This window comes from Coregonus clupeaformis, chromosome 37 (genome assembly GCF_020615455.1).
Source record: "Coregonus clupeaformis isolate EN_2021a chromosome 37, ASM2061545v1, whole genome shotgun sequence".
Lineage (NCBI taxonomy): Eukaryota > Metazoa > Chordata > Actinopteri > Salmoniformes > Salmonidae > Coregonus > Coregonus clupeaformis.
Window position 1 is genome coordinate 3,321,120 of NC_059228.1, and position 18,654 is coordinate 3,339,773.

Here is an 18,654-nt window from a genome sequence, read left to right on the forward strand (position 1 = left end):
ACTACTGTTCTATTGACCAAGGGGGGTGTCAGTCAGAGTTTTTCTCATGTCAAGAGAGCTCACCTTAAATTATGAAACACATATAATAAATAAACATACACATTATCTGCAACTCTAATGGTAAGTGATTCATCAATACAGGCGCGACTGAACTAGATTGTTTGTTAAAATATAATTAGCACATAGGACTAGTCATCTACTATTGGATATTACCATTGGGGCTCAGAGATCCTATTTACAAAGAGAGATTGTTGTTTGTTTGAGTGTAGACTTTGGATTCACATCACATGTTAGCTGTGTAGGCTACTCTCCAGGGGCATGAAGTGCATTTTAGGCCAAACATCTTCCTTCTGTGGCCCTGTGTGGTTTACAGAGCAGCAAAAAAATATATAGCTAAAACCACTAATACTTTTGTTAGAAAGTTAAGGATGTCTCTAAAACTGGAACCACAATACATTTAAAACGATCTTGATCCTCCCGTTATATTTCAAAACAGCACCTTAAATACAGTCATTAATAGATTACAGAATGCATATTTAAGTACTTGAATAGATAAAAGAGCAGCAACATGAGAAATTTGACAAAATCTTTAAGAATAGAGTCAGTAGGAGCATCATAAGGAGCAGAGTCAGCATTTCTGGGCATTCTGGAAAACACTAGGAGGTGGAGGTGCGTTACAGATCACAATGGGTTTGGCGTTTGTACCATTGTGGTCGTGACCTGAGCACAACGCCAGGTGGAGACAGTCCCTGAACGCCCCTGCGCAGAACGAGAACAGAGGGGTCATGTTGTCCGCCCCCAGGAAAGACACCAGGCCCGCTGGGAAACTACATAGGACCCCAATATGGCTGAAGTGCTTTGTGACAGGCAGCTGGTGGGGCACCCCACCGTGCCAGGCTGTGTACTCCCCATCAAAGAACTCCACAGCCCAGGAGTCAGAGCCACGGCCCAGCCAGCAGTCCTCGGCGCGGCCCTTGCGGGAGATGGTGGGGTAGGTGAGGCCCAGCTCCCAGTAAGTCTTCCCAGCCACATCTATCTCCCAGTAGTGACGCCCGGAGCTGAAGCCCTGCAGGCTGATCACGTTGAGGGTGGTGTCAAAGCGGCCCGGGAGCTCTGGTAGTTCCTGCCAGGTGTCTGTGTAGGTGACACTGTCACCGCGCGGGGAGATGATCAGCTTGGGGTGCGCTGTCTCTGGGTCCAGGGAAACCTCTGTGGAATCTGGGGACAGATGTGTATTTTTACAGTGAGAAATGACTGTATTTAAAAGAAAATATTATCACTGGCTGGGTATGGCAAGCAATAACCGCTTTGAAATCACAGAGTTTTAGGTTTTAAAATCAAATCAGATTTTATTTGTCACATGCGCCGAATTCAACGGGTGTAGACTTTATAGTGAAATGCTTGCTTACGAGCCCTTCCCACCACTGCAGAGTTCTAAAAAATAGTAACACAAGAGAAATAAAATACACAAGAATGGATCTACAGTGCCTTTGGAAACTATTCAGATCCCTTGACTTTTTACACATTTTGTTAGGTTACAGCCTTATTCTAAAATGTATAAAATGGTCCCCCCTCATCAATCTACACACAATACCCAATAATGACAAAAACAGGTTTTTAGAAATTGTTGCTAATTTATAAAAAATAAAACACTGAAAAATCACATTTACAGAAGTATTCAGATCCTTTACACAGTACTTTCTTGAAGCACCTTTGGCAGCGATTACAGCCTCAAGTCTTCTTGGGTATGACGCTACAAGCTTGGCATACCTGTATTTGGGGAGTTTCTCCCATTCTTCTCTGCAGATCCTCTCAAGCTCTGTCAGGTTGGATGGGGAGCGTTGCTGCACAGCTATTTTCAGGTCTCTTCAGAGATGTTCGATTGGGTTCAAGTCCGGGCTCTGGCTGGGCCACTCAACTCTTGTCCCGAAGCCACTCCTGCGTTGTCTTGACTGTGTGCTTAGGGTCATTGTCCTGTTGGAAGGTGAACCTTCGCCCCCAGTCTGAGGTCCTGAGCGCTCTGGAGCAGGTTTTCATCAAGGATTTCTCTGTACTTTGCTCCGTTCATCTTTGCCTTGATCCTGACTAGTCTCCCAGTCCCTGATGCTGAAAAACATCCCCACAGCGTTGTGCTGCCACCACCATGATTCACTGTAGGGATGGTGCCAGGTTTCCTCCAGATGTGACACTTGGTATTCAGGCCAAAGATTTCAATCTTGGTTTCATCAGACCAGAGAATCTTGTTTCTCATGCTGTGAGAGTCTTTAGGTGCCTTTTAGCAAACTCCAAGCGGGCTGTCATGTGCCCTTTACTGAGGAGTGGCTTCCGTCTGGCCACTATACCATAAATGCCTGATTGGTGGAGTGCTGCAGAGATGGTTGTCCTTCTGGAAGGTTCTCCCATCTCCACAGAGGAACTCTAGAGCTCTGTCAGAGTGACCATCAAGTTCTTGGTCACCTCCCTGACCAATGCCCTTCTCCCCCGACTGCTCAGTTTGGCCGGGCGGCCAGCTCTAGGAATAGTCTTGGTGGTTCCACATTTCTTCCATTTAAGAATGATGGAGACCACTGTGTTCTTGGGGACCTTCAATGCTGCTGACATTTTTTGGTACACTTCCCCAGATCTGTACCTCGACACAATCCTGTCTCGGAGCTCTACGGACAATTCCTTCGACCTCATGGCTTGGTTTTTGCTCTGACATGCACGGTCAACTGTGGGACCTTATATAGACAGGTGTGTGCCTCTCCAAATCATGTCCAATCAATTAAATTTACCACAGGTGGACTCCAATCAAGTTGTAGAAACATCTCAAGGATGAAACAGGATGCACCTGAGCTCAATTTCGAGTTTCATAGCAAAGGGTCTGAATACTTACATAAATAAGGTATTTCTGTTTTTAATTTTTAATACACTTGCAAAAATTAAAAAACACCTGTTTTTGCTTTGTCATTATGGTGTATTGTGTGTAGATTCCTGAGGAATTTTTTTTATTGAATCCATTTTAGAATAAGGCTGTAACGTAACAAAATGTTGAAAAAGTCAAGGGTTCTGAATACTTTCGGAAGCCGCTGTATATATAGGGAGTACCAGTACCAGATCAATGTGCAGAGTTACAAGGTATTTGAGGTAGATATGTACAGTGCCTTCAGAATGCATTCAGACCCCTTTACCTAAAAAAAAAAAAATGTGTTACAGCCTGAATTTAAAATTGATTAAAATGAGATTTTGTGTCACTGGCCTACACACAATACCCCATAATGTCAAAGTGGAATTGTGTTTTTAGAAATTTTTGAAAATGAAAAGCTGAAATGTCTTGAGTCAATAAGTATTCAACCCCGTTGTTATGGCAACCTAAATAATTAACAATTTGCTCAACAAGTCACGTAATAAGTTGCATGGATTCACTCTGTGTGCAATAATAGCATTTAACATGATTTTTGAATGACTACCTCATCTCTGTACCCCACACATACAATTATCTGTAAGGTCCCTCAGTCGAGCAGTGTATTTCAAACACAGATTCAACCACAAAGACCAGGGAGGCTTTCCAATGCCTCGAAAAGAAGGGCACCTAGTGGGAGCTCAGCCCCAGTGATGTACTGGGCTGTCCGCACCACCCTCTGTAGCACTTTGCGGTCGAGGGTGGTGTATTTGCCATACCAAGCTGTGATGCAGCCAGTCAAGACGCTCTCGATGGTGCAGCTGTATAACTTTTTGAGGATCTGAGGGCCCATGCCAAATCTTTTCAGCTTGTCGTGCCCTCTTCTTGACTGTGCAAGTGTGTGTGGACCATGCTAAGTCCTTAGTGATGTGGACACCAAGGAACATGAAGCTCTTGACCAGCCCAGTCAATGTGGATGGGGATGTGCTCTCCCCTCTTTCTCCTATAGTCCATGATAAGCTCCTTGGTCTTACTGACGTTGAGGGAGAGGTTGTTGTCCTAGCACCACACTGCCAAGTCTCTTACCTCCTCCCTGTAGGCTGTCTCATCGCCTTCGGTGATCAGGCCTACCACTGTTGTGTCGTCAGCAAACTTGATGATGGTTTTGGAGTGAATAGGGAGTACAGGAGGGGACTAAGCACACAACCCTGAGGGGACCCCCTGTTGAGGGTCAGCGTGGCGGAGGTGTTGGTGCCTACCCTCACCACCTGAGGGCGGCCCTTCAAGACATCCAGGATCCAGTTGCAGAGGGAGGTGTTCAGTCCCAGGGTCCCCAGCTTGGTGATGAGCTTGGGGGGAACTATGGTGTGAACGCTGAGCTGAATGACAGCATTCTCACATACAGTGAGGGAAAAAAGTATTTGATCCCCTGCTGATTTTGTACATTTGCCCACTGACAAAGAAATGATCAGTCTATAATTTTAATGGTAGGTTTATTTGAACAGTGAGAGACAAAATAACAACAAAAAACATCCAGAAAAACGCATGTCAAAAATGTTATAAATTGATTTGCATTATAATGAGGGAAATAAGTATTTGACCCCCTCTCAATCAGAAAGATTTCTGGCTCCCAGGTGTCTTTTATACAGGTAACGAGCTGAGATTAGGAGCACACTCTTAAAGGGATCTCAGTTTGTTACCTGTATAAAAGACACCTGTCCACAGAACAATCAATCAATCAGATTCCAAACTCTCCACCATGGCCAAGACCAAAGAGCTCTCCAAGGATGTCAGGGACAAGATTGTAGACCTACACAAGGCTGGAATGGGCTACAAGACCATCGCCAAGCAGCTTGGTGAGAAGGTGACAACAGTTGGTGTGATTATTCGCAAATGGAAGAAACACAAAAGACTTGTCAATCTCTCTCGGCCTGGGGCTCCATGCAAGATCTCGCCTCGTGGAGTTGCAATGATCATGAGAACAGTGAGGAATCAGCCCAGAACTACAAGGGAGGATCTTGTCAACTATCTCAATGCAGCTGGGACCATAGTCACCAAGAAAACAATTGGTAACACACTACGCCGTGAAGGACTGAAATTCTGCAGCGCCCGCAAGGTCCCCCTGCTCAAGAAAGCACATATACATGCCCGTCTGAAGTTTGCCAATGAACATCTGAATGATTCAGAGGAGAACTGGGTGAAAGTGTTGTGGTCAGATGAGACCAAAATTGAGCTCTTTGGCATCAACTCAACTCGCCGTGTTTGGAGGAGGAGGAATGCTGCCTATGACCCCAAGAACACCATCTCCACCGTCAATATATGCTTTGGGGGTGTTTTTAGACTGATCATTTCTTTGTCAGTGGGCAAACGTACAAAATCAGCAGGGGATCAAATACTTTTTTCCCTCACTGTAGTTATTTCCCCTCTTGTCCAGGTGGGAGAGGGCAGTGTGAAGTACAATTCAGATTGCGTTTCTAGGTACAGAAACATGCTGCATATTATAATGGCTTATCCACACATAAATTATAGATGTAACAAATGTATCTATAATGAAAGAACTCTGACAAACCACATGGTGTAGACTAGATGATCCATGTTTTTTTTTTTAAGTACCTGCGTAACTCTCCAGTTGTAATTAACATCACAACATCTTGAGAATGAAATCATTAAAATGTAGAAGACATCATGGAATACTAAGGGAACTCACAGCTCCTGATGAGTCTCTTGGTGATGGGGGTCTGGGAGCGGATGAGTAGCAGCATGTTGTTGGTGAGGCTGAGGATCTGGTCAGCTTTAGGCTCATCCAAGTTCACTTTGCTGGGGTCTGTCCTGCTCAGCAGATCCATCACTCTGGGTGAGAGAGGACAGACACCAATATTTACTGCAGGGGCCCTCACATGAACAGTGACAGTTTATGATCAATAATGATAATTGAAAACATCTCTGTTTCGCATGTGGTATTAGAAACAAAACATTTATCTGGATCAAATGACATACCTGCCTACTATCTCAGTGTCCTAGAGAAGATGGAGAGGAAATGAAGATAGTGATAATGAATACAACAGTATGTACTTATCACAGTTACATCCATCAACAATATCCATTGAACTGAAGAGCCAAATCACCATTGAATAAGGCAGTAGAATGTCCTTCTGGGCCAGCTCAGAAGTGAGCCTGGCCAGATCCTGCTCTATCTCCTGAATGATGGTACAGTTCTTCTCCATCAGGTCCTCCAGGGCTGTGACTGCAGCTCTCTCCTCCATCTCTAGCTGGGTTAGAGTCATCCTCAGGTCCTCATCCAGAACCCTCTGGATGTCCTCATACTTCTTCCTTATACTCTCCCTCATCGCTGATGACTTTTTCTGGTTGGGTGACACAGAATCAATCGGTGTGAAAGTCATTGCAACACATCCCATCTTAGAGCTTCATATGCTACCATGTTTTGAGAGTTTTTCACCACAAATAGATACCATGGAAATATAGATGTGAGATGTGACCATAGAAATATAAAGTAACACTTCATTTTAATGATCCTTATTACAGTGTAATTACATGTGTAATTACACTGTAACAAGCATTGAAGTTAACTGTAATAACTCATAGTTACACTGTAATAACAACAGGTGGTAATTGCAGTCTGTAATTACAGAGGTATAACAATGAATGCTTGTTACAAATGGGCAAGTTTTCACTAACTTCACCAATTTTGTGTTTTGTTTGTTCTCAGCTTAATCTGATTCAGTAATAACTATCACAAGGCTGTAATCTCTTGTGGACACATGCGCTGGGTGCCCAGACATTACATAAACTCTATTTTCTTACCCTTGAACGCACACTCTCAAAAATGTCCACTCAATATTGTTGCGAGCACTTGCCCCCAAAAAGTGTACCATCTGGGTTAACTTGGTTGAGTTTACAAAAACAGATAAGATGTTGGTCAACATCACTGACTGGAGTCTACCATACGGGTGTCATCCTCAAGTGGGTGTCATCCTCAAGTGGGAGAATAAACACACTAGTACAACACAGAGTACATGTAATATCTGCAGAAGTACAATGTTATTACTAGGTGTTACACAGGATTTAGCTAGTTAAAATGAAGTGTATCTTGAGGAGTACTTACTTTTTTTTATGTGTACTTATATTACAATACCCATCCTGACAATCTTGCCTTAATTTTAAAGCTTCTGGAAGCACCATCCAAGTGAGAAAATAAACACACTAGTACACCACAGAGCACATGTAATATCTTCATACCAGTGGCGGTCAGTGTCGTTTATGATGAGGGAGGACACATTTATTTTTCATGAGCATGTCTGTCTATTACAGCATGTTGGATGACTGTCATTCATATTCCATTCACCCAGTTCAATGTAACATCGATAGGTTTAGGCTACTACGTGATACTCTAATTTTCCCTATACTCATCATGAGGTTGTTACAACCTAGCCTATGAATGAAAGTTTACAACGTAGGTGCACACAGGTCGAGAGAAAAATTTGAGATGACAGACAGTGACACATTCAATACCGCCATGCACACTCTTGCCTGCATCTAGATGATCTAGGGTGTAATCATTAGTCCAGCAGTTGCAAATGAGAGTTTCTAGACAAATTCAGGTATTTTTATCCCTGTTTTGTTTGCTTCCGTTTAAGAAACGTTTTTCAACACCCCTGATCATGCATAAACACAGTTCACTTTCATAGCAGCCACGTTGAATTCATTCTAGCCTCTATGCATTCTCCTCCTCTCACCTTTTCCCTTCGTTTGTGGACTTCAATGAACAACACATCAGCTGTATGTGACCAGGCGAAAAAACCTTTCCAAGCCAAACCATGTCATAACCACTACACACAGCCTACATCGTTGTCATTACAGTGTATACTCAGTAAGCAGTTCCCCCGGTGGCAATAAATTAATACAACCAAAAGCTTACCTTGACTTGGAAGGGTTCCTGTGTTAGCTAACATAGCCGGGTGTTTGAGTAACTAAACTAGCCAGCTGCATTTGCTAGCTAGCTAGCTAACATAGTATCTCTCTATTTGAGCCTGGTGTTTGAGTAACTAAACTAGCCAGCTGCATTTGCTAGCTAAGTAAGTGAAACTGAAAGTGAAAAAATCACTCTCTCTCGTTCTCTTACTTATCCTTCCTTTTTGAAGAAATTAATTTGTTGAAAACTGTTCAACTATTGTTTTCCTCTCTCTTTGAGTCAACTACTCACCACATTTTATGCACTGCAGTGCTAGCTAGCTGTAGCTTATGCTTTCAGTACTAGATTCATTCACTGATACTTTGATTGGGTGGACAACATGTCAGTTCATGCTGCAAGAGCTCTGTTAGGTTGGAAGACGTCCTCCGGAAGTTGTCATAATTACTGTGTAAGTCTATGGAAGGGGGAGAGAACCAAGAGCTTCCTAGGTTTTGTATTGAAGTCAATGTACAAAGAAGAGGACGGAAGCTAGCTGTCCTCCGGCTACACCATGGTGCTACCCAACAGAGTGCTGTTGAGGCTACTGTAGACCTTCATTGCAAAACAGTGTGTTTTAATCAATTATTTGGTGATGTGAATATATTAAGTATAGTTTTATCTAAAAAATTATAACTTTTTCAATGTTTTACCATTTTTATTTTTTATGAAATTCACTGAGGAGGATGGTTCTCCCCTTCCTTCTCTGAGGAGCCTCCACTGCTGCATACGTACTTTGTAATTACTAGGTGTTACACAGGATTTAGCTAGTTAAAATGAAGTGCATCTTGAGGGGTACACAAAGTATGTTACCCATCCTGACAATCTTATCGTTAGCTTCTGAAAGCACCATCCAAGTGAGAAAATAAACACACTAATAAATCACAGAGCACATATATCTAATATCTGCATAGGTACAAGGTTGTCACTAGTTGTAACAAAGGATTTAGCTTTTTAAAGATAAGTGTAACTTTACAGTTACCTATGAGCAATTTCTATATACAGTGGGGAGAACAAGTATTTGATACACTGCCGATTTTGCAGGTTTTCCTACTTACAAAGCATGTAGAGGTCTGTAATTTTTTATCATAGGTACACTTCAACTTTGAGAGACGGAATCTAAAACAAAAATCCAGAAAATCACATTGTATGATTTTTAAGTAATTAATTTGCATTTTATTGCATGACATAAGTATTTGATCACCTACCAACCAGTAAGAATTCCGACTCTCACACACCTGTTAGTTTGTCTTTAAGAAGCCCTCCTGTTCTCCACTCATTACCTGTATTAACTGCACCTGTTTGAACTCGTTACCTGTATAAAAGACACCAGTACACACACTCAATCAAACAGACTTAACCTCTCCACAATGGCCAAGACCAGAGAGCTGTGTAAGGGATAAAATTGTAGACCTGCACAAGGCCGGGATGGGCTACAGGACAATAGGCAAGCAGCTTGGTGAGAAGGCAACAACTGTTGGCGCAATTATTAGAAAATGGAAGAAGTTTAAGATGACGGTCAATCACCCTCAGTCTGGGGCTCCATGCAAGATCTCACCTCGTGGGGCATCAATGATCATGAGGAAGGTGAGGGATCAGCCCAGAACTACACGGCAGGACCTGGTCAATGACCTGAAGAGAGCTGGGACCACAGTCTCAATGAAAACCATTAGTAACACACTACGCCGTCATGGATTAAAATCCTGCAGCGCACGCAAGGTCCCCCTGCTCAAGCCAGCGCATGTCCAGGCCCGTCTGAAGTTTGCCAATGACCATCTGGATGATCCAGAGGAGGAATGGGAGAAGGTCATGTGGTCTGATGAGACAAAAATATAGCTTTTTGGTCTAAACTCCACTCGCCGTGTTTGGAGGAAGAAGAAGGATGAGTACAACCCCAAGAACACCATCCCAACCGTGAAGCATGGAGGTGGAAACATCATTCTTTGGGGATGCTTTTCTGCAAAGGGGACAGGACGACTGCACCGTATTGAGGGGAGGATGGATGGGGCCATGTATCGCGAGATCTTGGCCAACAACCTCCTTCCCTCAGTAAGAGCATTGAAGATGGGTCGTGGCTGGGTCTTCCAGCATGACAACGACCCGAAACACACAGCCAGGGCAACTAAGGAGTGGCTCCGTAAGAAGCATCTCAAGGTCCTGGAGTGGCCTAGCCAGTCTCCAGACCTGAACCCAATAGAAAATCTTTGGAGGGAGCTGAAAGTCCGTATTGCCCAGCGACAGCCCCGAATCCTGAAGGATCTGGAGAAGGTCTGTATGGAGGAGTATACCAAAATCCCTGCTGCAGTGTGTGCAAACCTGGTCAAGACCTACAGGAAATGTATGATCTCTGTAATTGCAAACAAAGGTTTCTGTACCAAATATTAAGTTCTGCTTTTCTGATGTATCAAATGCTTATGTCATGCAATAAAATGCAAATTAATTACTTAAAAATCATACAATGTGATTTTCTGGATTTTTGTTTTAGATTCCGTCTCTCACAGTTGAAGTGTACCTATGATAAAAATTACAGACCTCTACATGCTTTGTAAGTAGGAAAACCTGCAAAATCGGCAGTGTATCAAATACTTGTTCTCCCCACTGTATATAATTACTGACTACTCATTACCAAGTGAAAAAACCGACAAACAAAAGATGAGCTCCTCAACTTTATTGCAATGTAAAAAGACCTCACATTTCTTACAAAATTACGAGGATTTTTATTGTTAGATTAATAATTTGATTAATTAGATTAAACAAAGATATAGGCCTACGCAATAACATAAAACATTCTAGTGGTGGTGAGTAGTAGCCTAGATAGTTAATTTAGAAAAACAGAATTGTATTTTTATCCCTTTTTAAAATTGCAAGTAAAAATGGAAATCAAATTTCTCTGTCTCTGTCTTCATCTGTTTCTTTCTTGTAAGCATTTTCGCATCCTGGAGACTGAGACCTTGTGGGAATCTACGGTAGATACAGTGAGGGAAAAAAGTATTTGATCCCTGCTGATATTGTACATTTGCCCACAGACAAAGACATGATCAGTCTATAATTTTAATGGTAGGTTTATTTGAACAGTGAGAGACAGAATAACAACCAAAAAATCCAGAAAACGCATGTCAAAAATGTTATAAATTGATTTGCATTTTAATGAGGGAAATAATTATTTGACCCCTCTGCAATACATGACTTAGTACTTGGTGGCAAAACCCTTGTTGGCAATCACAGAGGTCAGACATTTATTGTAGTTGGCCACCAGGTTTGCACACATCTCAGGAGGGATTTTGTCCCACTCCTCTTTGCAGATCTTCTCCAAGTCATTAAGGTTTCGAGGCTGACGTTTGACAACTCAAACCTTCAGCTCCCTCCACAGATTTTCTATGGGATAAATGTCTGGAGACTGGCTAGGCCACTCCAGGACCTTAATGTGCTCTTCTTGAGCCACTCCTTTGTTGCCTTCACTGTGTGTTTTAGGTCATTGTCATGCTGGAATACCCATCCACGATCCATTTTCAATGCCCTGGCTGAGGGAAGGAGGTTCTCAACCAAGATTTGACGGTACATCGCCCCGTCCATCGTCCCTTTGATGTGGTGAAGTTGTCCTGTCCCCTTAGCAGAAAAACACCCCCAAAGCATAATGTTTCCACCTCCATGTTTGATGGTGGGGATGGTGTTCTTGGGGTCATAGGCAGCATTCCTCCTCCTCCAAACACGGCGATTTGAGTTGATGCCAAAGAGCTCGATTTTGGTATCATCTGACCACAACACTTCCACCCAGTTCTCCTCTGAATCATTCAGATGTTCATTGGCAAACTTCAGACGGGCCTGTATATGTGCTTTCTTGAGCAGGGGGACCTTGCGGGCGCTGCAGGATTTCAGTCCTGTAACGCGTAGTGTGTTACCAATTGTTTTCTTGGTGACTCTGGTCCCAGCTGCCTTGAGATCATTGACAAGATCCTCCCGTGTAGTTCTGGGCTTATTTCTCACCGTTCTCGTGATCATTGCAACTTCACGAGGTGAGATCTTGCATGGAGCCCCAGGCCAAGGGAGATTGACAAGTCTTTCGTGTTTCTTCCATTTGCGAATAATCGCACCAACTGTTGTCACCTTCTCACCAAGCTGCTTGGCGATGGTCTTGTAGCCCATTCCAGCCTTGTGTAGGTCTACAATCTTGTCCCTGACATCCTTGGAGAGCTCTTTGGTCTTGGCCATGGTGGAGAGTTTGGAATCTGATTGATTGCTTCTGTGGACAGGTGTCTTTTATGCAGGTAACAAGCTGAGATTAGGAGCACTCCCTTTAAGAGTGTGCTCCTAATCTCAGTGTCACACCCTGGCTCTGGGGACTCTATATGTTGAGCCAGGGTGTGTAGTTTCTATGTGTTTTGTTCTATGTTCACAGTCTAGTTCTTGTATTTCTATGTTGGCCAGAGTGGTTCCCAATCAGAGGCAACGAGTGTCAGCTGTTGCTGGTTGTCTCTGATTGGGAGCCATATTTAAACAGTCTGTTTTCCCTTAGTGTTTGTGGGATCTTGTTCCTTTTGGTGTGTTCCGTGTTTGTTGTGTTTAACATAGGACGTCACGTTATCGTTTGTTGTTTTGTTGTTCGTGCATTCATTAAATAAAATAAGTATGTTCGTTCATCACGCTGCGCCTTGGTCTACTTACTCTAACGATCGTGACAGAAGATCCCACCATACCAGGACCAAGCAGCGTGTCCAGGAGCAGGCAGCCTGGACATGGGAGGAAGCGCCGGGAAAGGAGCTGGAGAGGTTGGCGATGGCCCAGGTGGGCAAAGTGTGGTCCTGGGAGGACATGCTCGGGGGAAAAGGGCCATGGGCTAAGATTAAGGCCCTGGCGAGAGAGGAGCAACGGCGTCAACAGTGTCGTCGTCGGATGGACGAGAGGCAACCCCAAAAAATGTTTAGGGGGGGGCACACGGCATGGGCGACTGGGCAGCAGGAGGCTGCCACAGGGCAAATTGGGAGGTTGGCAGAGGAGGCCGCCAGGTTACGGGGGCCACTGGTCAAAGAGGGGAAGGAAGGTGTAGAGGCACGGCGAGAGGTACTGGGGTGTGTTACCAGTCCGGTCCGGCCTGTTCCAGATCCCTGCGTAGGGCCAGTGGTGTGTGTCCCCAGTACGGTCCGGTCTGTTCCTGCTCCCCGCACCAAGGTAATGGTGCGCGTCGCCAGCCCGGCCCGGCCTGTTCCTGCTCCTCGCACCAAGCCTACAGTGTGCGTCGCCAGCCCGGCTCGGCCTGTTCCTGCTCCTCGCACCAAGCCTACGGTGCGCGTCGCCAGCCCGGCTCGGTCTGTTCCTGCTCCTCGCACCAAGCCTACAGTGCGCGTCGCCAGCCCAGCCCGGCCTGTTCCTGCTCCCCGCACCAAGCCTACGGTGCGCGTCGCCAGCCCAGCCTGGCCTGTTCCTGCTCCCCGCACCAAGCTAATGGTGCGCGGCGCCAGCCCGGCCCGGCCTGTTCCTGCTCCCCGCACCAAACCAGGGGTGCGAGTCGTCAGCCTGGTCCGGCCCGTTTCTGCTCCACGCACCAAGCCAGGGGTGCGAGTCGTCAGCCCGGTCCGGCCGTTCCTGCTCCACGCACCGAGCCAGGGTGCGCATCGTCAGCCCAGTCCGGCCCGTTCCTGCTCCACGCACCAAGCCAGGGGTGCGAGTCGTCAGCCCGGTCCGGCCCGTTCCTGCTCCACGCACCAAGCCAGGGGTGCGAAGTCGTCAGTCCGGTCCGGCCCGTTCCTGCTCCACGCACCAGCCAGGGGTGCGCATCGTCAGCCCGGTACGGCCCGTTCCCGGCTCACGCACCAAGCCAGGGGTGCGCATCGTCAGCCCGGTCCGGCCCGTAGCTGCTCCACGCACCAAGCCAGGGGGTGCGCGTCGTCAGCCCGGTCCGGCCCGTTCCTGCTCCACGCACCAAGCCAGGGGTGCGCATCGTCAGCCCGGTCCGGCCCGTTGCTGCTCCACGCACCAAGCCAGGGGTGCGCATCGTCAGCCCGGTCCGGCCCATTTCTGCTCCACGCACCAAGCCAGGGGTGTGCGTCGTCAGCCCGGTCCGGCCCGTTCCTGCTCCACGCACCAAGCCAGGGGTGCGAGTCGTCAGCCCGGTCCGGCCCGTTCCTGCTCCACGCACCAAGCCAGGGGTGCGAGTCGTCAGTCCGGTCCGGCCCGTTCCTGCTCCACGCACCAAGCCAGGGGTGTGCATCGTCAGCCGGTACTGCCCGTTCCGGCTCCACGCACCAAGCCAGGGTGCGCGCTCGTCAGCCGGTCCGGCCCGTAGCTGCTCCACGCACCAAGCCAGGGGTGCGCATCGTCAGCCCGTTCCGGCCCGTTCCTGCTCCACGCACCAAGCCAGGGGTGCGCATCGTCAGCCCGGTCCGGCCCGTTGCTGCTCCACGCACCAAGCCAGGGGTGCGCATCGTCAGCCCGGTCCGGCCCGTTTCTGCTCCACGCACCAAGCCAGGGGTGTGCATCGTCAGTCCGGCACAACCCGTGCCTGGGTCACCGGTGCCTGGTCAGGTACCGGTCAGTTGCTCCACACCGGAGCTGAAGCAATCCGCTCCTACGATGTCCAGTCCAGCTCCAGCCAGCGGGGCCAGACCGGACCAGGGGCGCTACGGGGGAATTATTGGAAGGTGGTGGGCAAGCCCGGAGCCGGAACCGCCTCCGAGGAGGAATGCCCACCCAGCCCTCCCCTGTTTGGTTTATGTGGAGGCGCGGTCGCAGTCCGCGCCTTTGGGGGGGGGGGGTACTGTCACACCCTGGCTCTGGGGACTCTATATGTTGAGCCAGGGTGTGTAGTTTCTATGTGTTTTGTTCTATGTTCACAGTCTAGTTCTTGTATTTCTATGTTGGCCAGAGTGGTTCCCAATAGAGGCAACGAGTGTCAGCTGTTGCTGGTTGTCTCTGATTGGGAGCCATATTTAAACAGTCTGTTTTCCCTTAGTGTTTGTGGGATCTTGTTCCTTTTGGTGTGTTCCGTGTTTGTTGTGTTTAACATAGGACGTCACGTTATCGTTTGTTGTTTTGTTGTTCGTGCATTCATTAAATAAAATAAGTATGTTCGTTCATCACGCTGCGCCTTGGTCTACTCACTCTAACGATCGTGACACTCAGCTCGTTACCTGTATAAAAGACACCTGGGAGCCAGAAATCTTACTGATTGAGAGGGGGTCAAATACTTATTTCCCTCATTAAAATGCAAGTCAATTTATAACATTTTTGACATGCATTTTTCTGGATTTTTTTGTTGTTATTCTGTCTCTCACTGTTCAAACAAACCTACCATTAAAATTATAGACTGATCATTTCTTTGTCAGTGGGCAAACGTACAAAATCAAATACTTTTTTCCCTCACTGTAAGAAGAATGTATCTATGACAATTTACATTACACTATACTAATTATCATCATCATGATTTCTATAGTTTAGGCCTGCTACCTAGCTAGTAGTTGTGTTATCCAGCTAGCAATAATAGTGTTTACTAACACTAATAAATTAGCTAGTGTTTAGCTGCATTGAAAAGGGAAAAGGAACTTTTGTTACTCATAGTGAGGTGACACAAGTAGCAAGCTAGCAAACTAACGTTAACATGCTGGGTGTGTCTCACGTAATACACTTGGGGTACCGATACCCTGAGAACAAGGATCAGGGAAGATTAGACCATCGAGCCCAACTAACATTAGCTAGCTAGTTAGCTGGTGAGTAGCGACCATAGCAAAGCTATTTCCCAGATTAGGTAGCTAGCTAGTCAAATTTAGAAAACTAGATATCCCAAAAAACTCAACAGATTGCATTGAAAGTCTATTCTGTAGATGGTAACTAGTTAGCTAACTAGCCTAGAGAAGCTCATGTTAGCTAGCTACAGTTAACTAGCTAGCGTAGCCAAAACTGCTGTTGACTTTGCACACTGGTGATACTTTCAAGAGAACTGGGAACTGAGAAAAAACGAGGTAAAATCATGATGTCAGTGATCTTCAGGTCGGAAAGTCGGAGCTCTTGAAAGATGCCAGAATTTCCAACTTCGAATTCCAAGTTGTATAACCGTTCAAACTGATTATTCCCAGTCGGAGCTCATTTATTTCAGAGTTCTGAGTTTCCTTGAAAGCACTGAAGTCGGAGATTTCCGAGTTCCAAGTTCCTGGTGGTTTTGAACGCGGCGTGACCTTCTTCTCGACCTGTTCTTTGCGCACTGTCACATGACGTTAGTGTCAACAATTGTGGGCCCGTTCAAGGTCGTCGTTATTTTGAGCATGCTGCGCAGATGGGTAGATGTTGACATGATGCCTTAGTTCCTGGTATAAATAAATAATTGCACCAATACATCCCATCCAAAAGTGAGATTGTTCCTCAACAGTGAAACCCTTGCAAGGTTACATGATGGAATAAAAGTTTGTCTTATGAACATTTTAAGTGCATTTATAAACCATTATTCAACCAACCTTAATAGGCTTTCAATTTGTCAAGCATGAATGACTATCTCACAATTTTAACCATAACTGTTTATTCATGTGTCTAAACATTTTTAATTGATGGTTAAAGTAATTGACCGATTGTCAAATGCACCGTTGATTTAACAATTGAAAGTATTTTTTTTATGTGAACTGTTTGTGAACTTGTTTTTGCCATTGGGCCTGGGCATCAGACGACAGAGCCCTTTGTTGCAGAGTTGTGTCAGTCAATGAGGTGGTCGGTTTTAAAATGGCTAAATTATTACATGGTTTGTGCAGGCTGAAATGTGCAGGCTGAAATATAGTGCTTTGGGATATTTGGTTGGGATGCTATCGGAAACGTTAAGATTTGTAACAAGCATGGTAACAAGCATTCGTTGTTCCACCTCTGTAATTACAGACTGCAATTACCAGCAGTTTCATGTTGTTATTACAGTGTAACTATGTATTATTACAAGTAATTACAATACTTGTTACATACTTGTTACAAGGACACCTTAAAATGAAGTGTTACCAAACATAATTACTAGAAGGGCCAAAGCCCCTCAGACCACAGCAATTTGACTGGAACACTCATGTGTGCATTCAATATGACTGACATGATATTGTGATGCATGTGACCTCTGTTCACACAGATGAATCCCCATGCTGTTAGTTTACTTACAGTGATTTCAGTTTGCTTTGCGCTTAGTTTCTTAATTCTGAACTTCACCGCTTCTCTTTGCCTCTTCAGACATTCCTGGTGCTTCAACAGCATCTCCTGGGGAGAGAAAGTTTCAGAAATACAAAAAAAAGAGCCAAGATGGATTCCACCAAATTCTCTCTTTTGAAGCACAGTAGCACACACCTGATCCTGGGTCTTCATCTCCAAGGTCTTATTCTAAGCGAGATTATCAGTTATACCAATGACGAAGAGCTTGGCTAACGATGCAGCCAAGGGAAGTTGTAATAAACCAAAGACTTTCAGTCCTGTGTCAGTGAATCTTAAATCAGTATAGGCTACTCTCATTCTCTTGTGTCTTTCTGCTTGTGTCTCTCTTCCTCTGTTTATAGAATGGCCTGTCTCATACATACCATACCTCTGTAGCAGCAGTGTGATTTAAGACACAGGCACCTGGCCCTCTTTAACAATCATATGCCTCTCTAGTGTCACAAGGTCAGGTGCCAGAGCATAGTGGATAGTGTTGTGTCCATAGAAATAGAATCACTAGAACAGACATGACCCATTCAATGAGCCATATTGGGTGTACCCATGAGGGTGCAGTCAAATTGCTGTGGTCTGAGGGGATTATCCGTTCTAGTCATTCTATTTCTATGTCAGTGGGCCCCTTTTTCTCTGCCTTGGAAAGTATTCACCTTGAGCTGTCTGTCCAACTCACTCAAACACACTATCATTTAAATGACTCCAGATAGACCATGCAGGTCTTCCAAGTTCCAGTGTCATTGTTGTTAACCCTTTTTCATGATTCTAGCTTTGGATTGGTCAATCTTTGCCAGTGGTGTAAAGTACTTAAGTAAAAATACTTTTAAGTACTACTTAAGTAGTTTTTTGGGGGTATCTGTACTTTACTTTACTATTTATATTTTTGACTACTTTTACTTTTACTCTACTACATTCCTAAAGAAAATAATGTACTTTTTACTCCATACATTTTCCCTGACACCTAAAAGTACTCGTTACATTTAGAATGCTCAAGCAGGACAGAATTCTGGCACCTATCAATATAATGCTTTTCATCCCTACTGCCTCTGATCTGGCGGACTCACGAAACACAAATACTGTGTTTGTAAATTATGTCTGAGTGTAGGAGTGTCTGTCCGTAATTAAAAATAATATGAAAATCGTGCCGTCTGGTTTGCTTAATATAAGGAATTTGATGTATAGCATTTACTTTTACTTTGTACTTTTACTCAAGTATGACAATTGAGTACTTTTTCTACCACTGTACTTAAGTACATTTAAAACCAGATACTTTTAGACTTTTACTCAAGTAGTATTTTACTGGGTAACTTTCACTTTTACTTGAGTCATTTTCTGTTAAGGTATCTTTACTCTACCTCAAGTATGACAATTTAGTACTTTTTCCACCACTGACCTTTGCAATAGAAATCACTAGAAGACAATGTGACATCCATCATGATGTCACAGCTCTCCATTGACCATGCTATTTAGTCCAGGACTAGGGTTAATCTGTGTCCGGGACACCAACCCTATATGTATTGTATAACATTTAATATACTTGTGTAAACTGATCCCTGGCAAATTACTGTAAGTAATATTTTTACATTGATGGTATGAGGTGCTGTAAGCAGGCTATAAGCTAACAGAGGGTTTCTATCCAGTTTGACACACAGAT

At 44.9% G+C, this 18,654-nt stretch overlaps 1 protein-coding gene across 2 annotated transcripts; it reads right to left on the reverse strand.

Moving 5' to 3' along the window:
• Positions 1–114: 114 nt before the first annotated feature.
• Positions 115–17,860, reverse strand: LOC121553743 (E3 ubiquitin-protein ligase TRIM21). 2 transcript variants are annotated; one of them, XM_041867101.2, is made up of 6 exons: positions 17,145–17,860; positions 16,962–17,057; positions 6,007–6,243; positions 5,879–5,898; positions 5,589–5,731; positions 115–1,218 (listed from the first exon to the last, which is right to left on the reverse strand). In XM_041867101.2, the coding sequence occupies exons 1-6, from the start codon at positions 17,160–17,162 to the stop codon at positions 629–631; spliced, it is 1,104 nt and encodes a 367-aa protein (XP_041723035.1). In that variant the 5' UTR covers positions 17,163–17,860; the 3' UTR covers positions 115–628. The 2 variants fall into 2 exon arrangements, with proteins under 2 accessions (XP_041723035.1, XP_041723034.1); XM_041867100.2 differs by having other exon boundaries at positions 16,962–17,860.
• Between the last annotated feature and the right edge of the window lie 794 nt (positions 17,861–18,654).